The sequence below is a fragment of the Myodes glareolus genome, chromosome 1 (assembly GCF_982192425.1).
Source record: "Myodes glareolus chromosome 1, mMyoGla1.1, whole genome shotgun sequence".
NCBI classification, from domain to species: domain Eukaryota; kingdom Metazoa; phylum Chordata; class Mammalia; order Rodentia; family Cricetidae; genus Myodes; species Myodes glareolus.
The window spans coordinates 57,466,720-57,488,043 of record NC_142026.1 but is presented as its reverse complement, the minus strand read 5'-3'; the positions used below and the strand labels follow the sequence as shown (position 1 = coordinate 57,488,043).

General features: G+C 52.3%; 2 protein-coding genes and 2 long non-coding RNA genes across 11 annotated transcripts in view; 2 read left to right on the top strand and 2 right to left on the bottom strand.

The window, feature by feature from the left end:
• The first annotated feature begins 203 nt into the window (after window positions 1-203).
• Window positions 204-1,050, top strand: LOC125405060 (uncharacterized). Its single transcript, XR_007233452.3, has 3 exons — window positions 204-387; window positions 541-715; window positions 864-1,050. It is a non-coding gene; the product is annotated as an uncharacterized LOC125405060 (long non-coding RNA).
• A 4,922-nt stretch (window positions 1,051-5,972) lies between these two features.
• On the top strand, window positions 5,973-20,469 carry Capn12 (calpain 12). 3 transcript variants are annotated; one of them, XM_085695000.2, is made up of 21 exons: window positions 5,973-6,232; window positions 8,829-8,898; window positions 9,027-9,145; window positions 9,325-9,458; window positions 11,094-11,262; window positions 11,982-12,056; window positions 12,158-12,243; window positions 12,341-12,415; window positions 13,677-13,840; window positions 13,923-14,158; window positions 14,537-14,548; window positions 14,715-14,923; window positions 15,202-15,244; window positions 15,338-15,397; window positions 15,971-16,028; window positions 16,355-16,425; window positions 16,524-16,586; window positions 17,479-17,557; window positions 19,439-19,555; window positions 19,642-19,700; window positions 19,779-20,469. In XM_085695000.2, the coding sequence occupies exons 2-21, from the start codon at window positions 8,865-8,867 to the stop codon at window positions 19,803-19,805; spliced, it is 1,890 nt and encodes a 629-aa protein (XP_085551126.1). In that variant the 5' UTR covers window positions 5,973-6,232; window positions 8,829-8,864; the 3' UTR covers window positions 19,806-20,469. The 3 variants fall into 3 exon arrangements, with proteins under 3 accessions (XP_085551126.1, XP_085551116.1, XP_085551119.1); XM_085694990.2 differs by lacking the exon at window positions 5,973-6,232 and adding an exon at window positions 7,813-8,049; XM_085694993.1 differs by lacking the exons at window positions 5,973-6,232; window positions 19,642-19,700; window positions 19,779-20,469 and adding an exon at window positions 7,813-8,049 and having other exon boundaries at window positions 19,428-19,546.
• On the bottom strand, window positions 13,834-15,290 carry LOC146896036 (uncharacterized). The gene is made up of 3 exons (XR_015003595.2): window positions 15,149-15,290; window positions 14,132-14,250; window positions 13,834-13,960 (listed from the first exon to the last, which is right to left on the bottom strand). It is a non-coding gene; the product is annotated as an uncharacterized LOC146896036 (long non-coding RNA).
• Actn4 (actinin alpha 4) overlaps window positions 20,143-21,324 on the bottom strand; it is a 66,331-nt gene continuing 65,149 nt past the window's right edge. For all 6 annotated transcript variants that reach the window (XM_085694985.2, XM_048439673.3, XM_048439683.3 and 3 more), the window contains one exon: window positions 20,143-21,304. In XM_085694985.2, coding sequence (XP_085551111.1) covers window positions 21,146-21,304 — 159 coding nt within the window. In that variant the 3' untranslated portion in view covers window positions 20,143-21,145. The remainder of the gene's footprint in view (window positions 21,305-21,324) is intronic.

The window sequence follows — 21,324 nt, the reverse complement described above, 5'->3', positions numbered from 1 at the left end:
CAAGAGCTCCTGCTCCCAGGGTGGGACGGACGGAGGGTTTTGGATTTCTCTGGATGATCTGGCAGAGTCAAAAGGATTTGGGTCCCCAGTGGGATTGGGCACAGGTCTTAAGTTGGGTGGGGGAGGGTCCCACTCCAGCGAAAGCCACTGGTGAATACAGAGAAACAAAACTGAGAGAAACACATGCAAGGACGAGAGAGAGAGAGAGAGAGAGAGAGAGAGAGAGAGAGAGAGAGAAGATGATGAGGGGTGGCCACCACACAGCCACACACCTGAACAGAGGGATCCAGTGATGTCTCACGTGAATCAGCAGCCATGTCCGGCCTCGCCTGTGTTTCCAAACAGAAGGCATCTGAACCAGACTCACCTCTGGAGGTGACAGACCAGGTGACTTTCAAATTTGTTTCCTTTTGGGGTGAAGGTGTCAGACCTCTCTGAAGCTTTAGGCAACGACTGATCAAAGGAACTCCTGGGGACCTGGAACATCTCCGCTTCTGTACCCCCAGAGTTTCTGACCACTGTACTCTTCCTCCCTTCAAGGGGCTCCAAGACCCCAGTGTCTTGAGGTCTGGTCTCCGGGATCTCAGTGGGCCCTCCAGAGATGTTGTGGAGTATTCATCAGAGAAGACTGCTGAGACATGGGTCTGAGCCAATAGAAAGCTGTCTGTTTGGGATCCCAGTGCAGCCAGGAGCCTTCCTCAGTGTGAGCTTTCAAGTAAGAAAACCAGGCTCTGGGCTGACAGACTTCAGTTAACAAGAGCAGTTAGCCAGAAGCCCAACTACAGAAGCCGCAAAGCACTGGCGTTCACACCCCCCCTTTACAAAGTCCCTATGGGCTTTGATGAATTTGGGCTCTGTTTTAGTTTTGGCAGGTGGTGCTGTCCATGTGCTGAGTTTATGGCCTGACTAGCACTTCCATCATGGAGTCAGCTGTGCTAAGAAGGTCTGGGGCCCTGATACACTGTGTCGGCCAGGCTGCTCAAATCCACGGAGATCCAGCTGCTTCTGCCTCCTGAGTTCTGGGATTAAAGCATGTGCCACCGTGCTCGACTTTTGTGTATTTTTAAAATGTATGGTGTATGTGTGCTTCTGTGTGAGTGTATGCCATGTGTATGTGGGCACCTGAGGAAGCCAGGAGAGGGGCTTGGTTCCCTTGGATTACATGTGGCTGTGGGCTTCCTGGTGGAGTTGCTGGGATTTGAACTTGGGTCTCCTGGAAGAGCAGTGTACTGGCGAGCCATCTCTCACCAGTCCCATTTTTATAAGAAACTGAAAGAATGCCGGGCGGTGGTGGCGCACACCTTTAATCCCAGTACTCGGGAGGCAGAGGCAGGCGGATCTCTGTGAGTTCGAGACCAGCCTGGTCTACAAGAGCTAGTTCCAGGACAGGCTCCAAAGCCACAGAGAAACCCTGTCTCAAAAAAAAAAAAAAAAAGAAAAAGAAAGAAAGAAAAGAAAAAGAAACCAAAAGAAAAGCCAGGCATGGTTGTACATACCTACCTATAATATGAGCACTTGGGAGGATCTGGAATTCTAGGTCAGCCTTGAGTTACATTGAAAATTTGAGGCTGGTTTGCAAGTCCATAGCCAGACTGCTCTGTGAATCTCTGTGAAAAGAAAGAAAAAAAAAAAAGGAAAAGGGGAGGAGGAGGAGAGGGAGGGAATGAAGGAATAAAACAGGGAGAGGGGAGATGTTTTCTTACAGCATTTAGGAAGTCAAGGCTAGGAGGCTCACAAGCTTAAGGCCAAAGTGAGACCCAGGTTCAAAAAAATAAACCAAATGACTGGAGAGATGGCTCAGTAGGTAAGAGTGTAAACATGTTCAGATCCCTGCACACATTTTAAAACAAACAACAAAAAAACCCAAAATACCCCAGTGGTGATGGCCTGGGTACCCAGCACTCGGGGGCAAAGACAGGAGGGTCACCCAGGTTTGCTGACCTCCATGTGCACACACCCAACCCTCCACACAACCAAGAAATCAACAATGCTTTCTACGAATTAAAATGACACACTTCAGAGGTTGGGGATTTATCCCACTAGACAACAGTGCTTTCTCTGGAAGCTCGAAGACCTCAGTTTGAGCCTCCAGCACCCACATAAAAAGCCAGACTTTGCCAGGCCTGATAGCACTCAAAAGGCAGAGGCAGGAGGATCTCTGTGAGTTCGAAGACAGTTACTCAGAGAAACCCTGACTTGAAAAACCACCACCATCACACCACCAACAACAACAATAACACAAGAAAAAAGAAAGAAAGAACAGAACAGAACCAGACTTAGCTATGCCTGCCTGTAGCCCCAGCAGTGGGGGCCTGAGACAGGGGGATTATGAAAATTCCCTGGCCAGTCAGCCTAACAGAAACAGGCTGACTTCTGGTTTACTGAGAGACCTTGTCTCAAAGCAGGAAGGTGGAGGGCAACAGAGGAAGACATCCTGTGTCCTGCTCTGTCCTCTACACATGCAAGTACACACACACAACACATACACTCATACAACACACACACAGAGCACACTCATTTATACACCACACACACACAGAGTCACACACATACCTCATACACACTCACACAGATGCACACTCACACATACTCTCACACAGATGCACACTCACACACACACATGCACACACCTCACACACGCACACTCACATGCATACTCACACACACTCACACAGATACACTCACATACATGCACACACACACTCACACAGATGCGCACACACACCTCACACACATGCTCACACACCTCACAATACTCTCACACAGATGCACACACACACACACAATGTAAAGGAGGCTGCCCCTGCTCCTTGGCAGACTGACATATTTGCCTCCACTCTGCCATTGTAAAGAGTAGCCAAATAATGAAGATATTAACTGCTAATTAACCATCCTTGAAGCCTCCGGAAGCCAGGTTCACACTGACTTTCAGACAGCATCTGAGTCTAGCGTCTCTCCCTGGTCCTCAACTGCTGCATCCAATGGAGCCTGTCTGCTCCTGTACCGCTTAGCTCAGATAAATGTTTGTAATCAGACCCCAGGAGGTCAAGGTCAGTTGGGAGTTCTGACCAGAGACGTAGGAGAAAAGAAGTGTCTTGGCTGAGGGACACCCTGTCCCCCATGTCCCAAGATGGGACCATGAGAGCAACATGACAATAGCGCTCTGTCTTCTCAGGATCGGCCCTTGAACAAACCCTGGCTCCTTGTGCTCCGGCTTCATTCTTCCTCCGTCCATCCCTCCCTCCCTTCTTTCTTTCTCTCCCCTCCCCCTTAACTTTTGTTTTCAGCGAGACTTTACTCTGTAGCCCAGGCTGGCTGGAACTCATGGTCCCTCTGCCTCCGCCTCCTTAATTCTGGCGTTATAGACACGCCAGGCCTCCAGATCTGGTTAGAATCCCGGCTCAAGTGCAGAGCTGAGGTTCTAGAAGCCATTCTCTGCCTCATGAATATGCGTAGTCCCTATGAGACAACTGAAAGTTGAAATGAGGAGCCAGGCAGTGCACACCTTTAATCCCAGCACTCGGGAAGCAGAGGCAGGTGGATCTTTTGTGAGTTTGAGGCCAGCCTGGTCTTCAAGAGCTAGTTCCAGAACAGGCTCCAAAGCTACAGAGAAACCCTGTTTCAAAAAACCAAAAAAAAAAAAAAAAAAGAAAGGAAGGAAGGGAGAAAGTTGAAAGTTGAAATGAGGGCTGAAGATGTAGCCGGCGCTCGAGGGCTTGTTGTCTGGGGTGCAAACCTCAGGTCAGCTGTCTTCACGAAGCTGGCCCTGTACACTTGTAATCCATTCAGGAGATGGAGGCCAGAAATTCAGGAATCCCGTCTGTCTGGTGGGCTCAAGGTCAGCCTGTGCTACCTGAGACCACGTCTCAAAAGCTAATTCATTCAGGGCTGGAGTTCCCTGGGGAAGAACACTTGCTGTTTTTCCAGAGGAACAAGTTCTGGGGGTCGGACTCAGGGCTTCATGCGTGCTGAGCAGGCTTCTGAGCCACATCCCAGCTTAGGTGTCGCTTTTCTCCCTGCCTCTCACTTCCTCTTGGACACAGCTACACCTCAGAGTCTGTTTCCCAGGAACTCGATCTATAATGTCACGGTAATGTAAGTAAGTATTTGTCATTTAAGTCACCAGCCAGGGGCCAGCAGCTGTCTTGGTGTGAAACACTCATTCCCAGGGAAGCCAACCAGCAGCTAATCCGAAGCCAAATGGAAAACAGGATTTGGTGGCACTCCTACGATTCCAGCATTCAGTGCAGTGAGGCAGGAGGATATGGAGCCCTGGTTGGCATGGAACTCGCTCTGTAGACCAGGCTGGCCTTGAACTCACAGGGATCCTCCTGTCTCTGACACCCAAGTGCTGGGATTAAAAGTGTGTGCCACGAAGCCTAATCCACACAACTAATTTTTTAAAAAGATTATGTGTATGAGTGTTTCGCCTGCTCGTATGTATAGCATCAGGTGCTAAAGGACCTCAAAAACAGCATAAGACCCCCTGGAGGGGGTTACAGACAGTTGTGAGCTGCCATATGGGTGCTGGGGACCAAATCTAGGGTCTCTGGAAGAGCAACAAGTGCTTTGAACCCCTGAGCCATGCTTCTAGCCCCTCACACTACCTTTTAAAAAAGCTAAAAGGGCATTTATGGCCAGAGTTTCCACTGTTCTGCTCTCAGAAGCAGCAGCCTTACTGAGCCGCCATGGAGGTCTCCACTCGTGTACTCAGTGACTTATTAATTGGCACGGCAGATGTCAAAAACTGAGTTCACATTGGCGAGTTGGTGTGCAACGCTGGCTAAAATATTTTAGATTCAGGGCTGGAGAGATGGCTCTGCAGTTGAGAGCACTGACTGCTCTTTCAGAGGACCCAGGTCTAAATCCCAGCACCCACATAGCGGCTTGCAACTGTCTTTGACTCTGGTTCCAGGGTACCCAACACCCATGGCAAACATCAATGGTCATAAAATAAAAAATAAGTAAATTTTAAAAAGCAAAAGTATTTTAGATACTTCTGCCCTTCTTTGAGTAGAGTGCAGGGATCTGGTCCATCTTGGGGTATGGTGTGCCTTGTCTTGATCCTTGCTTCACTAGTCCCTGAAGCCACCTCTAGGGTTATCACAATAGGTTTTCCAAGGACACGGCCAAGTTGACCTCAAATGAACCTTGTATGAAAGGTACATTCAGAACACAAATCTGCAACCTCATCGACTCACAGAACAGGTTGTGTGGCTGTGCTTGTGCCTGCCTGTGTCACCCAGAGCTGCTTCATTCCCAGCTCTGCTCACCATTTGGCCTCCATTTCCAAACCTGTGTGGCCAACTCCATCTGTTACCAGGAATGACGTTGCTGATCCTCGTGCCTTCGCCTCCCGGGTGCTGGAACTACAGCTGCGCACCCTGAACCCAGTTTATTCAGTGTCGGGTTGAGACCCAGGGCTTCTTACACGCTGGGCGGGAATTTTACCAACGGAACTACATAGAAGTCTTTAAGGACAGGCTTAATGCCCTGAATTAAGCGAAATATGTCTTATGCAAGCATCAGTTCTGTCTGGCGGGTATTGGCAGCTGCTAAGAGCAGGAGGTGACCAATACAGCTCCACTACTGGGTAATTCGTTCCAATGAACGTCCTCACTACAGCTGGATGTGCGGTGCAGATCTTCAATCCCAGTACACGGGGCGGGGCGGGGGCATCAGGCATCGCTTGGCTGTGCTTGTATGTTACTCTCATTCTCCGAGGTAGTCTAAGCACTTTATGTTTGTGTTAACTAATTTAGCAACACCATGAATAGAGAGAGGCTAGCAAAGATTCCCTCGGAAGGAGGGCCTTGGGGGCGTGGTTGGGCGTGGCCAGAGGTTGCAGCACTGTAATTGGTGAGTCTGAGTCTAAGAGGCGGAACCAGCCTTTAAGAGAGCCAACGGCTAGAGAATAAGCCACTGGTTCATTCCTAAACACACGAAGTGTGACGATTGCGGAAAAAACATGTAGGGGATGCTGGGATCTAACAACGATAGGCTAGCGTGTTTGGGAGGTAGAGAAGTGGTAGAGGTTTGACTAACGCGTTCATGGCAGGAAGAGAGGGAGAAAGGCAAGTTTCAGACACCCACGACTATTTGAAGAAACGGAGGCACCTGACGCTTATGTGGGTCAGCCCAAAGCATACAGTCCTTTGCCCCACCGTTCAGCCTAGGCTGGTCTGGATTTCCGGTTCCTCTGGTCTCTTCCTCCCAAGCGCTGGAATCACAGGTGTGAAGAGCATACACTTGGCTTCAGATAAAGTCAGTGGCTGAGGTTTGAATCAGATACCTGCCATGAGGGGGCCTGTGTGACCCTGGCAACTCCACAGGAAGAAAAATTTGTGGGGTTTTCTTTGTTGTTTTGTTGCAGGGTCCCTTGCAGTCCAGGCTAGTCTGGAATTTGCTATGTAACTGAGGCTTGAACTTCCGATTCTTCTGCCTCACACCACCCATTGTTGGTCATGGTGCTGGGAGGGAAGGGGTTGGATGGAAGGCTGCTGAAAGTGTGAGTGACATCTCAGTGTCACCAAGGTGACCAGGCTCCTGAAGGAGGTTTCTGCCTTGCCAGGGATCTGCCTACATCTGTTGCTCAGCCCCTGCTCAGCTGGGGAAGGGGTCCAGCTTGGGCATGGGTGAGCACAGGGCAGGATTTCTGTAGTCAGTCCTGCCTGGGTGACCTAGGGGACCACGGTCTACCTGCCTGAGAGCCAGCAGAGTGGTCTGGAGGAAACCAGCGTCCTCAGTGAGTGATGGAGGCGTGTGTGGGCTGCAATGTCAAAAAAGTGGAGCTGACAGACAAGACCAGAGATGAAAGGCAAAATCAGAGGCAGAAGCAAGCTAGGGGTGGTGCACATGCCTTTAATTCCAGGCAGGCAAATCCCTGTGAGTTCAAAGCCAGCCTGGTCTAAACCTTGTCTCAAAAAAAAAAAAAAAAAGAAAGAAAAAAGAAAAAGAAAAAAAAGGAAAACAACCGAAATACCCCTCCCCAAAATAAAAAACCAAGCATAAACAAAGACACAGATGCAGAGAGAAGCAAATGAAAACCATTAAGGGACTGGCATGTGTTGTTACTTGTCATCTCATGTCTCATGTGTATGGAAGGGGGAGCTGACACAAAACAAAAAAATCCAAACAAAGATTGTCTCCCTGTGAACTGGCTCAAACGGCAGAGTACACACAAGGCCCTAGGTTTGATTCCCAGTCCAGCAGGCTGCATATGACTCGGTCTAAAACAACAAAACAGAAGCCCAACACACACGAGTAGATCTATCACTTGAAGCCTGAGGCAGGAGAATGGAGAATTGAGAATTGAGAGTGGCTAGCCTCAGACACTTAGTGAGACCGTGTATGAAAATAAGAAGTAAAAGGAGGGCTGGGGATGTGGTTCCAGGAGAGGGCACTTGCCTACCAGGCCCTGCTCCCCAAAAGACAGGCAAGGAAACAGGGAGGCCGGGTTGGTGCTGAGATGTGGCAACAGGAACAAGCAGGCAGAAATCCACCCCCACACTGACCTCCTTCCCGGCACTCCGGTGGTGGTGGCTGGTCCTTCTAGGTCTGCTTACCTTTCGTGGTGCTGCCGGTCATTAAGCTGCGAAACTGGCCACAACTGAAGGCTCCACGCCCCAGGGAGGAAACCACTGAAGAGGCGTCCCTGCTCCATCGCACCTCAAACCACCAATTAATATTAACAAGGCAGAATGCTCCTGGCTGCCTAAAGACCCCCAGCGGGGTACAAATGGAACAGAAGCCCCGCCTCGTGACTCAGGAGGTTAAAGGGCTTGGGTCCATCTGTGAGTCCAGAGTATCCGGATGGAGAGTGGCGACAGGAAGGTCACCATCCAGCTGGTGGAGGACGGGGCCGGGGCTGGAGCCAGGGGCCCGCAGCTCTTTAAGGGCCAGAACTATGAAGCCATCCGAACAGCCTGCCTGGAATCCGGGATCTTGTTTCGTGACCCTTACTTTTCTGCTGGTCCTGATGCCCTTGGCTATGACAAGCTGGGACCCGACTCAGAGAAGGCCAAAGGGGTGGAATGGAAGAGGCCCTATGTAAAGTGGGGATGAGCTGGGACCTGGGTCTGAGGGAGGAGGGGTGCGGCCTGGATTCTTGATCCCTGAGTCGGAGGGAGGAGGACTAGGTCTGCGTTCCTGGGTCTGAGGGAGGAGGGCTGGGTCTGGACTCCTGGGTCTGAAGCAGGAGAGCTGGGCTTGTACTCCTAGGTCTGAGGGAGGAGGGCTGGGGCTGGACCCCTGGGTCTGAGGGAGGAGGGCTGGGGCTGGACTCCTAGGTCTGAGAGAGGAGGGGTAGGCCTGGGTTCCTGGGTCTGAGGGAGGAGGGCTGGGGCTGGACCCCTGTGTCTGAGGGAGGAGGGCTGGGGCCTAGGTTTCTGGGTCTGAGGGAGGAGGCTGGGATCTGGACCCTGGTTCTGAGGGAGGAGGCTGGGGCTGGACCCCTGTGTCTGAGAGAGGAGGGCTGGGCCTGGAGCCCTGGGTCTGAGGGAGGAGGCTGGGCCTGGAGCCCTGGGTCTGAGGGAGGAGGTTGGGCCTGGATCCCTGGTTCTGAGGGAAGAGGCTGGGCCTGGATCCCTGGGTCTGAGGGAGGAGGCTGGGGCCTGGACTCTGGTTCTGAGGAAGTGGGGCTGAATGGATAACAACAGGCTCAGCCATAAGGTTGGGGGCGGGGAGAGTTCAGGAAAGCCAAACTCCTACCCACAGGCCTTCCGAGAGTCAGAGGCCCTCATTACCTAGGTGTCAGGGACTTGGGCCTCTGGCTTCTCATTTGCTCCAGTCTTCCCTTTCCTGGTTTCACCGGAGTCTTCCTCTTCCAGGAGTTTTGTGCTGAACCCCATTTCATCTGTGAGGACATGAGCAGGACAGACGTGTGTCAGGGAAGCCTGGGTGAGCCCTCAGACCCAGGGTCTGGACAGCTCCACACCTCTGTCTTTTCCTCACCATCTTTCCCTGTTTTCTTGAGTTTGCTGATCCCTTGGTTCCTCCTCATCTAATCCAAGCCTATGCCCTCCCAGGAAACTGCTGGCTTCTTGCGGCTGCTGCCTCACTGACACTGTACCCCAGACTCCTGTACCGCGTGGTTCCTCCTGGACAAAGCTTCCAAGATGGCTATGCGGGGGTCTTCCATTTTCAGGTAGAGCTCAGTTCCTCACTCCATGCCTCAGTTTCCCCCCCAGGATGGCGTGATGACCTTGGTTTCACAGTTCTCCCCTGGGGGCTGGGATTCTGGAATTTGGGAAGTGGTGGGCAGAAAGGAAGGCTGGACTCAGGCAGCCTGGAAGCTGAGCCCACGCCTGCCCTTTCTTTTCCCAGCTCTGGCAGTTTGGCCGCTGGGTGGATGTGGTGGTTGATGACAGGCTGCCCGTGCGTGAGGGGAAGCTGATGTTCGTGCGCTCGGAACAGAGGAATGAGTTCTGGGCTCCTCTGCTGGAAAAGGCCTATGCCAAGTAAGAATGCCAATCCCTCCCAGTTCCTGTCCCAAGTCCCAGGAACAGGCTCCAAGCTATGTGGAGTACTGACATCTGGGGTCCTCCAGACATACAACTGAGGACCCCAAATCAAGTCCTAGCAACCAGGGTCCTAGCATCACAACACTCTCCTAGAAGAACTTTCATTATTTGGTATTTTATTTGATATTTTATTGAGAAAGGACCTCACACAGCCTCGTCAGCCTGGATATGTAGTCAAGAAGGCCCTGAACCTGACATCCTTGCCTCTCCCTCAGGAGTGCTGGGGTTATAGGTTTATGTAGTGCTGCAGCTTGGACCCGGGCGTCATACGTGCTAGGCAGGCATACACTGTACCAACTGAACTATATCCCCATGCTGTGGAAACCCCTTTATTTATTGACTTATAGTCAGCGTCTCATTAGGTAGTCCATACTGGCTTCAACTCATAACTTTTCTTTGTTGGACTCTTATGGACATGGGTTACAGGCATGCACAACTCCTGGCTAATTTAGGAAGGGTGTGTTTATGCAGAAGATGGAACCCATGACCTTGTTCATGCTGAGCCACGTTTCTAGCCCCTCACTGGAGGATTCTAGGCAGGGGTTCTACCACTGAGCCATGCCCCAGCCCCACACTGGGGGATTCTAGGCAGGGGCTCTACTACTGAGGCATACCCTCAACCTGTGAATCTTCAAATCTTAAAGGTTTCCCCTTTTGACATTTCCCACAAACATTCTTAGAAGTCCGCTGATACCCATATTTCCCAAGGATCCTGAAATCCCACACATTTATCAGGCTCTGGATTTGCTAAATCCTATTCCCTGAAGGGCCTTGAACCCCGCTCCATCTCTCATGATCCGTGAGACGTCCACAGCACATCCTCTCCCATCTCAGGTCGTGGAAGCCCTGACAAATCCCCATAGGTCTCACCTTCACAGCCATCCAGAGCCTCGAAGGTTCATGAAAGGCTGACAATTCTGGCACAGCTGGGCCCATGGCCTCCTGTCGCATTGATTCTAGAGATCACAGGCCTAACCCTGTTAGAGCTCCCCACTTCATCTCTGAATATTTCAGGGGTTGAGCCAGGCTTGGTAGCCTACACCTGTAATCACAGTACTGAGTTCACTGAGGCAGGAGGATTACAAGTACAAGGTCAGACTAGAATGTGTAGTAAATACCATGACTTTAAAAAAAAATAAGCTGAGCATGGCAGAGAACACCTTTATTTCTAGCACTCTGACAGCAGAGGCAGGCGGAGCTCTGTGAGTGTGAGGTAAACCCTTCTACAGAGTGAGTTCATGGCCAGTCAAGGCTGCATAATGAGGTCCTGTCTCAAAAACAAGAGGGGCGGTAGCTGCTCTTCCAGGTTTGATTCCCAGTCACAGCTGTCTCTAACTTCAGTACCAGGGACCTAATACCTCTGGACACTGCACACATGTGGTGCAAGCCATACATGCAGGCAAAACATATATAAACATTAATACATAAACCAATACACACACACACATATATATATTATACACACACACACACAATCAGGGATAGTTGCTAGGGACCCCTACCTTGATAGAGTCCCCCACCCACGACGGAGATTTCCTACGTGCCTCAGACCCATCTCCACCCCTCCAACAGGCTCCATGGCTCTTATGAGGTGATGCGAGGAGGTCACATGAATGAGGCTTTCGTGGACTTTACAGGAGGCGTGGGTGAGGTCCTCTACCTGAGAAGAAACACTCCAGGTCTCTTTGCTGCCCTTCGCCATGCACTGGCCAAGGAGTCCCTTGTGGGTGCCACTGCCCTGGTGAGAGCCGAGCCCCCAAATGGACCTCCACTAGACCGTCACAGTCAGGGATGCGGTGGGAGGGGAGCAGAGTGTCTTGTCTTTCTTACCTTCTGCTGTTGACTCCCAGATCCTCGCTGGTGGATTCTAGGCCTGTGCTCTACAGAGAAGCTGTACCCCTCCACCCCTTGTTTTACATTTTGTTTTGAGGCAGGTCTAAGTTACCCACACTGGCCTAGAACTTGTGGTCTTCTTGCCTTAGCTTTCTGTGTAGCTGGGATCATAGCCTGTGACCCAGGGCCCGGGCTTCTCCCTCTCCTTTCTGTGTCTCATGTCACCCACGCTGAGCGCCTTGGCACAGCTCCTGGGCCGGAAGTTTGGAGTGGGGCTGGGAAGCCAGAGAGAGAGAGCTGACCTGTCCTGGGATGCCAGAGAGAGAGCTGACCAGTCTTGGGAAGCCAGAGAGAGAGAGATAGAGAGGGTTAACCTGTCCTGGGAGGCTGACCAGTCCTGGAACAAGAGAGAGAGAGAGAGAGAGAGAGAGAGAGAGAGAGAGAGAGAGAGAGAAGTTGACTTGTCCTTGGAGGCCAGAGAGAGAAGTTGACCTGTCCTAGGAGACTAGAGAGAGTTAGCCTGTCCTGGGAGGCGAGAGAGAGAGAGAGAAGTTGACCTGTCCTGGGAGGCTGGAGAGAGAGCTGACCTGTCCCCCACCCCAGCTTCCCAATCTTGTTCTCTTTCAGAGTGATCGAGGTGAGATCCGCACAGATGAAGGGCTGGTAAAAGGACATGCGTATTCTGTCACAGGTACACACAAGGTGAGTCACACCCATTGCTGGGCTGGGCTAACAGGGGTGTCCCCACACTACCTTCTGTGATGATGTCCCCACCCCACCCTCACTGACGACATTGTCTTCAGATGTTCCTAGGCTTCACCAAGGTGCGGCTGCTGCGGCTAAGGAACCCCTGGGGCCGTGTGGAGTGGTCCGGGCCCTGGAGTGACAGGTGGGGTGGGCTTAGGGTGCGGTGCGTGGGGGTGACAGGTGGGATGGGCTTGGGGGGCTCAGCCCCACCTGCCTACATCTCACATTGGTCTCTTTAGCTGTCCACGCTGGGACATGCTTCCCTCTGAGTGGCGAGATGCTCTGCTTGTGAAAAAGGAGGATGGTGAGTTCTGGTGAGTTCTCAGCGACCCAACTCTACCTGTGGGAGGGACACTGGGACAGAAAGGACACACAGAAACACATGGGTTGGGCAGGTCAGGGCAGAAGCAGTAGGAACAGGAGTATTAAGGGCATTGTTTTCAGAGTTCTAGAAATTCTAGAATTTCTAGAATTCATTTCATAGACCAGCATAGTCACAGACTCAGGCCAGTTTTTCTACCTCAATCTTCCCAATGCAGAACTTGCAGGCATGAGCCACCATGATTAGCCCATGAAAGGAATCTAAAGGAATTTGGAAACACTGATTTTAGGGGATTGAAAGGGACAGAATCACATTTGGGGCATCTGAGGAGGCTTAGTGACATTTGGGACTTTCGATATATGCATAATTTAAAACTATTTCCTAATTCTGCATTTACTGCATCCACGGTGCTGAGAGATCCCCTTTCACATTTACTGCATCTGTGCACTAATGCACGGTGCTGAGAGATCCCCTTTCGCTCAGGTTGTCAGACTGTAACTGGTTTTTGTTTGTTTGTTTAACTCTTTACTCTTTGGGGGTCCACCACCCAGCTCCCAAATAAACACAGAGACTAACTCTTACTTACCCACTCTTAGTGTGGCTTGTTTCTAACCAGCTTTTCTTAAATTATCCCATCTACCTTTTGCCTCTGGGCTTTTACCTTTCTCTATTCTATGTCTTTCTTTGTTGCTGGCTGTGTAGCTATCCCTGGCGTCCTCCTCTCCCCTTCTCCTGAAAAAAGGGGCCTTTCTTCTGCTCAGCCCCCACTAAAGAACCCTCGCTACACACGTAGTTCCTCCCTACCACTTCCTGTCTGCTAGTTGCTGACTCAGCTACCTGACTCCAGGTTAATTTTGTTTACTCAAATAAATGTCACATGTCTTTGCACCGTTAACAAAAGCAGCAGGAATAGATGTAATAATACACCTTTACACGGTTAAAGTAATAGCACGCAACCAAAGGTGAACTGTTACGACAGCTTTCATGGGCTCCGTTACCGTCCGGGCCCTACTTGAAGATTTTCTAAAGTTAGTTTGAAGATATTTGAGAGGAGTTTGTAAATGTCCCCAGTAGTGGGCATTTGTCAGGACTCAGATGACTTGGCAAGGCCTCAGACCTTCAGGGTTTCTGGAGAGTGGAGCTTAATTGGCAGTATTAAGGAACTAGGAGCTTTGTGGCGGAAGACCATTTCTGGGGTCCCTCAAGTTGAACTCCGGGATGACTGGGCATCTCTCATGGTCGGCGCTGTCCAGGATGGAGCTTCAGGACTTCCTCACGCACTTCAACACGGTCCAGATCTGTTCACTGAGCCCTGAGGTGCTGGGCCCCAGCCCTGCTGGCGGAGGCTGGCACATCCACATCTTCCAGGGCCGCTGGGTGAGAGGTTTCAACTCCGGCGGGAGCCAGCCCAGTGCTGGTGAGGCCTGCGGGCCCCTGAGAAGTAAGCTGGGGTGGAGGCTGTGGCAGGCTGGGAACTCCACCTCCTTCTCTTCTGTCAGAAACCTTCTGGACCAATCCCCAGTTCCGGCTGACGCTGCTGGAGCCCGATGAGGAAGAGGATGAAGATGATGAAGAAGGACCCTGGGGGGGTTGGGGAGCAGCAGGGGCGCGGGGCCCAGCGAGGGGAGGCCGCATGCCCAAGTGTACGGTCCTCCTGTCGCTCATCCAGCGTAACCGCCGGTGTCTGAGGGCCAGGGGCCTCACTTACCTCACTGTGGGCTTCCACGTGTTCCAGGTGAGGGCAAGGTCAAGTTGAGGTCTGGAGGGGCAGAGGGTCACACGAGCGTCGTAACGGGAAGGAGGGAACTGGGGGTTCAGGGAGAAGAGCTGTTGTTGAGAAAATTGGAGAGAGGGATTCAGGGACAAGAAGAGAAAAAGGCTCGGAGTCAGAGGGCAGGAGGTGACTAAGGGAACTGGGAAAGGGACCAGGATATAGGTGGAAAGAAAAGGGCTGGGGAAGCGAGTCGGAGGGGACCTAGATCTGAGATTAGGGTGGGGGAATATTAAGGATCGAGAAAAAAGGACGGTGTGAGGAGTGGGAATCGGGGGCTCAGGAAGGGGAATCTGTATATTGCGCACCTCCCCACACTCCCACGACTTTTCCTCTCTGCAGATTCCCGAGGAGGTGGGTTTCAGATGCGACCCCAGACCCACCCTAGGGCTTGGTCGACCAGCGCTGGAAGACCAGGGACACGGGAGGGCCTGGCTAGACAGTCTGGGTGTGTGTGTGGAGGACCAGGGGGCTGGGTGGGGAACTTGGGGTGGTGGTGGTCATGGCACCCCGCCCGCAGCTTCTGGGCCTCTGGGACACCCCGCGCAGCCGCGCGCTCCTGCCGGGATTGCTGCGAGCTGACCGCTCGGTGTTCTGCGCCCGCCGCGACGTAAGCCGCCGCTGCCGCCTGCCGCCGGGCCACTACCTGGTGGTACCCAGCGCCTCCCGCGTGGGCGACGAAGCAGACTTCACACTACGCATCTTTTCGGAACGCAGCCACACCGCAGTGTGAGCCCGCGCCCCACCTCCCCTGCCCCCAGCCTCACACGGGGCACCCCGACCCCGACCCCCGGCCCAGGGACCTCAATCTAGAATCATCCACTTAGCCCCCAGGTACCAAGTCCCGCTCAGGGACCACAAAGCCCCGCCCTTGCATCCCAGCCACACCCTCCCTGGGATCTCTGCCACCCATCCTCACCCCGATAAAAACCACTGCCCTTTGTCTCCACTCACTTCCTCTGCTGAGATCCCGGCCTGAAATCCTCCCTCCACCCCGTAATTTGCAGGGAGATCGATGACGTGATCAGCGCTGACCTGGACGCCCTTCAGGTGCGGGACTGTTGTGGGCGTGTGTGTGGGGGGGAACAGGACGCAAAGGGTGGGACTTTGGGAGGGGACTGAACTCCTCCCCTCCCTCCACAGGTCCCCTACAAGCCTCTGGAGCTGGAGCTGGCACAGCTATTTTTGGAGCTGGCTGGAGAGGTGAGGAGGGGTCGGGGGACTGGGGGTGTCTGGCCAAATGAAGCAAAATTCCCTCTCTTCCTATGTGTCAAAAAGAAACATACAAAACAAAACAAAACAAAAACGAACAAAACTGCAGAGCAGGGTGCGCTGGAACAACTCTGCATCCTGCAGGCCAGGTTGGCCTCCTTCAGGTAACCCAGTGCTAGGGTTACAGACTCGGCCACCATGCTAGGGCTTTGGGTGTCCCCCTTTTCTTCCACGATGCTTCCCTGTTTGTGTTCCTCTGGGAGTGCTCAATTATCTGCCTTGCCACGGGGCTTCCCTGCTTTCTCTGGAGGTTCAGACCCTCAGCCAGAGTCTTTCCTAAGTGTCCTCCTCCGTCATCTGTCCACTGTTGGCTCCCACAGCCAGTGTATGGAGCCCTAACCATCGCTGTCCTGACCACCCAGGGGCTAGACCTGCCTCCTCTAACTGAACCCTACAAAGGTAGCCACTGCTACCTCAGCACTATGGAGCACAGGGCCTGGCCCAAAGCCTTCATTAGCTAGATGATTGAACCAGTGGCCTCACAAGTAACTCTTTCTTGACCAGGAGGAGGAACTTGATGCACTTCAGCTGCAGACCTTAATAAGCATCGCTCTGGAGCCTGGTGAGTTTGGCCAGGGGAGGGGTTCTCTGCAACTGGAGCGGCATACCTGGAGCATCTATGCATGATGCAAGGGGAGCCAGGGCTCAGCTTGAGCTTCCTATGGTCCCATGGTCACATGAGGGCCATGATCACTCACAACCCCCCCTTTCCCATCCCCCCACCTTCCTCTAAGAAGCACAATGTGCAAAGACCTGGAACCCCAGTTTTGTTGGCTTTGTCAGGCATGAACTCTGCACCTGTTCCTATAAACGTCCACTGTGGGAGTTGGTCCACATAGCTCTTGTGATGTTGGTTCATATGCAAGAGGTGTCGGATTTCTTTTTTAGCTAGGGCCAATGCCAGGACTCCTGGAGAGATTGGGCTTAGGACCTGCGAGCAACTTGTGCAGTGTTTTGGGGTACGTAAGACAGTGTATGGGGAGGAGGAACAGGGATGCTGGGCTTCCCCCTTGCCTTTCATGGGACATTAATTGTAACCAGATGTCCTCATCTGCAGCATGGGCGAAGGTTGGCCCTACACCACTTCCAGGAACTCTGGGGCCATCTCTTGGTATGGCAGGTAAGGTGGGTATAGGGACCAGCTACGTCATAGGGCAGTGGTTCCCAACTTTCCTAAAGCTAGGACCCTTTAATGCAGTTCCTCTTGTTGTGGTGACCCCAACCATGTTTCTATTTCATAACTGTAATGTTGCTACTGCTAAGAACTGTAAATATCTGATATGTAGGATATCTGATATGCCCTGTAGAAAAGGGGTCCTGCGGGCCACCAATGGAGCATTGGACCTCCCATGCCAACTTAGGAGTGGAAAAGATATAACGTGGGGCTGGAGAGATGGCTCAGTGGTTAAGAGCACTGGCTGCTCTTCCAGAGATCTGAGTTCAATTCCCAGCAACCACATGGTGGCTCACAACCATCCATGAGATCTGGTGACCTCTTCTGGCGTGCAGGCACACATGGAGGCAGAATGTTGTATGTATGTATAAATAAATAAATAAATAAATAAAGCTCTTGTCACCCCACTGTGGCCCTCTGAGAGCAGGAACTAGAATGATCCAGAGCTGCTGTTGGTTCCTGTTGGAATCCGTTCCTAATTCAGCTCCTTCTTTGCCCTGTGACTATAGACCTGTCACCTCCAAGAAGCCTTTGCTTAGCTACCAATCAGGGAAGGAGTAGCTGCAGGATCCTGGGACCATAATCCCCAGCTATTAAGCCCCCACCCCCACCCCGAAGCCTTTGTGGGTAGAAAGATTTGAACTTGTTCCCGAGGTCCTGCTTGGGAGCTTGTTCTCTTGTCAGATATACATGTGCACAGTGGTCCCCAGCTAGGAGCCAGGGGAGCTGGGGCCTCAGAGGCCCTCTCTTGGCTACTTCACAGTGCAGTATCAATGCTCACAATGCTCAGGGATTTGAGTGGAATTCCCTCCCACCTATCTGCCTCTTCACCCTCCAGGCCACATTTGACAAGTTCGATGAAGATGCCTCTGGGACAATGAACTCCTATGAGCTAAGGCTGGCACTGAATGCTGCAGGTACGGATGGGGACCTGGGATGCTTGTAAGGACAGCACCTCCTCTTCCTCTCAGAACGCCTCAAAGCCTTATCTGCACCCCTCAGCCTGTGGCCATCCCAGACTGGGGCTGTTCCCAAAGTCCAGCACTGAGGCTACTGCATTACAGCAGAGGAAGTCCCACCCACCCAGGACCCTAAGCCATGGGGAGACGTATGTTAGGGGCTTCAGTGGGATTGCTGAAAGCTTCTGGAGGATGGCTGGGACCATGCTTCTAACTGTGACCACCAAGTACAAGGAGTCAGGGATTTAGGGGTGGAACAATTGCCCAGTGGAAGAGATAGACTCCAAGTACGAGATCTGGAGAAAGTGGCCAAGAGTCCAGGAACATGTAAGACATTATCCGGAAGCATCAGAGTAGAAAGCTAGGGGCCAGGGTGTTGAACCCAAAGAAGCAGGACACAGGATAGACAGGGAGGACGGGAGTTCACTGAATCACCTATTCATCCATCTGCCCCCTTCTCTGTGTCCTGTGCTACTCACCCCAAGTGAGTGGCACAAACCAAAGGTTGTTCCAGACAGAAGAAACCTGATAATGTCTTTTTAGGAATATTTAGCAATTCTAACAGGTTGGCTGAGGGCTCTCAGGTCCTTCGACACCATCTAGCCAGGTTTTCCTTCAGCCCAGTCTAGACCAGCATATCCTAACATGAACGGGTACTTGAACATCAAAGCCACCTAGCTCTGGGCATGGTTGTTTGTGTAGGGGGTGGGGCCTGGAGTTTGCTGAGCGAGCACACAAAGGCACAGTGCAAACTTGTGCAGTTATCATTGGAACTGTAAGGGACACACAGTAGCTGGGAACAAGTCCTCAGGACTTGGGGCTTCTTGAAACCTCACTGTGATTCCTCTACAGCAGAAGTGTCAGGGCCCATGACTATACTGTAGGCGTGGCTTCAGAAGAAAACCACACAGCAGGGTTCTTCAGTGTTCCAGGCAGGGAGACAGCCAACCTCTGAAGGAACAACCACAAAGCTAGCCGCAACTGTTGGCACCTTGAGAGGCAGAGGCAAGATGTAGGTCAAGTAACTTAACGTCTCATAAAGTACACAATGGGCTCTGGGGTGGATGCAGTTCAGCAGGAGAGCTCTGCCTAGAATCCCTCAGTGAGGGGCTGGGGTGTGGCTCAGCGATAGAGCACCTGCCTAGAACCCTCCAGTGAGGGGTTGGGGGTGTGGCTCAGTGGTAGAGCCCCTGCCTAGAACCCTCCAGTGAGGGGTTGGGGGGTGTGTGGTTCAGTGGTAGAGCCCCTGCCTATAACCCCCCAGTGAGGGGCTGGGGGCACAGTGCAGTGGATAGCACTTGCTTAACATGTTCAAAGGCCCAGGTTCTCTAACATTCCAAAACAGCAACATAAAGTCCAGACTGCATTTGCAGAGTGCTCACCTTGCATCTAAATTAAACCCAGGCTTTAAATCTCAGCACTTGGAAGGTGGAGGTAGGAGAACCAGTTGGCTACTTAAAAGAAGTTGGAGGCCAGCCTCACTTAAACATAACACAAAACAGAACACAGGGCCAGGGATATGGCTTAGGTAAAATACATATTAAAGTGTAAGGGTCAGAGTTCAGATCTCCAGTGCCCATGTGAAGGTCAGGGGGACACTGTGTCCCACCTAAATGCCCAGCACTTGGGAGGAGACAAATGACCCCCCAGAGGAAATTTGCTAGCTAAAAGTAACTGGTTTGAATTCAGGATTTCAGTGAGACTTTGCGTCACACAGTGGAGTATGACTGAGGAAGACACTAGTCTTTGGTTTGCACAGGCACACACACTACATACACCTACACCCCTCCCCCAATTCAAACACAAAGCAGCACCACAATCAACACAGCCTCCTCCTAGGCTTCCACCTGAACAACCAGCTGACACAGTCCCTTACTAGCCGCTACCGGGACAGCCGGCTCAGAGTGGATTTTGAACGCTTTGTGTCCTGTGCAGCCCGGCTCACCTGCATCTTCCGTGAGTGCTGCTTCTGGCTGGGTGGGATATGCTGGGGTGTGCCTCAAGACTAGTGCTGGGTACTTACCTTGCCCTCTCAAACACAGGTCACTGTAGCCAACACCTGGATGGTGGTGAGGGGGTTGTCTGCTTGACCCACAAACAGGTGAGCTAGCAAGAGGGACAGGGTGGTTCCAGCACCATCTTGAGGCCTCTGCTTCAAGGTTCTCTCTTTTCTATTCAGTGGTCGGAGGTGGCTACCTTCTCCTAGGCCAGAAGCTGAGGAGGCCACCCTCCTCCAGGTCCAAGCTGCCCTGCTTGGCACCAGCGGTGGGAGCTGAACCTGGATACGCACCCGCCTGGGGCTGGTCCCAACCCACCCCTGTACAGGTGGTGGCACTGGTGTCTTTCTTCTGGTGATGTCCTCCTCTCAAGCACTGGGATTATGGGCCTGAGCTTCCACAAACTGCCTTCTTTCCTTTTGAAGCCTGCGCATATGACAGTCCCTGTTTAGAAAGACCCACATCCACACATGGGTACATGTGGTAGGCCCTGCAAGCTCCCTAGGGTGTGACAGCAACTCAGAGAAAAAGATGGCACCAGACGCCTTCTTAAAAATATTACATGTTTTATTTTCCCATCCCCAGAGGGCGGTTTATCCAGAAACCAAGAAAATAAAAATTAATCAGAATAAACTCAAAGGGGTGAAACCCATCCACTACCAGGCAGGCAGGCCAGCAGCCCACCTCCACCTCAGGAGGTCCCCACAGACCCCTGCCCACCGCAAACAAGGGGAAAATCAGGAGGGGCTGGGGAGGGCATTGAATCAACTATGTCTTCATTACGAGAGTGAGAGAGGTGGCAGAGATATGAGGCTAGATGGATATATATTTATATAATAAATCCGTAAGTTAATAAAGTAAATAGTAATTCTCTGGAAGTTTTTAATTTTTATAGTTTTTTTTTATAGGTTTTTACCTTTTTTTTTTTTCTTTTTAAAGATTTTTTTGTTTGTTCCATTCTTTGTATTTTTGTTGGTTTTGGTCCTTAAAAATCTGAGACCCAGAGCCCAGATGGGCCGGGGCTGACTGCCCCACCAGCACTCCTGGGCAGAGGGATGATGGCAGGTCCTCTGCTCCTGATAATCCCAAACAGGCAAGGAGGGGGGGAGAAAGGAGCCACTGACATCTGGTCCAGGGGAGCGGGGTGCCCTCTGCTGGACTTTGCAGGGCAGGTGGTTCCTGGACAAGGCACATGGGGCTTTGGCCTGGATGTGAGGGGAGGCCTTGAAGGGGCCTCAGGGGCAAAGGAGGAGACCTGGGTTGGAAAGGTATCTCTGGGACACAGAGGGTGCCCAAGGGTCCAGTGTCCCCTTCATATAGGTTAAAAACCGACAACTCATCATCCATATATTTAGCAGACCAGAAGTGCTGATCTCTGGGCCTCCCTCCCCTACAAGACCAAGAAAGAGAAGCCTGCCTAGCCCCTCCCTGCCTGACCCCCTAGAAGGACCACAAAGAGCTCTTTGCATAGATACAGAGTCAGGATTGGGGCAGGGCTCCTCAGCCCCTCCGGGAGGCCGCGGGAGTCCAGTCAGGGTAGCTGAGGGCCTTACAGGTCGCTTTCCCCGTAGAGGGCCGTGGAGAAGGACTTGTAGTCAAGGGCACCAGGAGCAGCATCAGGCCCCTGGTAGGGTGCCATGCGGGCGATGCAGTACTCTGCCTGGTCGGGGGGCAGCTCTCTCCGCAGCTCCTCAGCGGTGATGAAGTTCTGGAGGCACAGGACAGGAC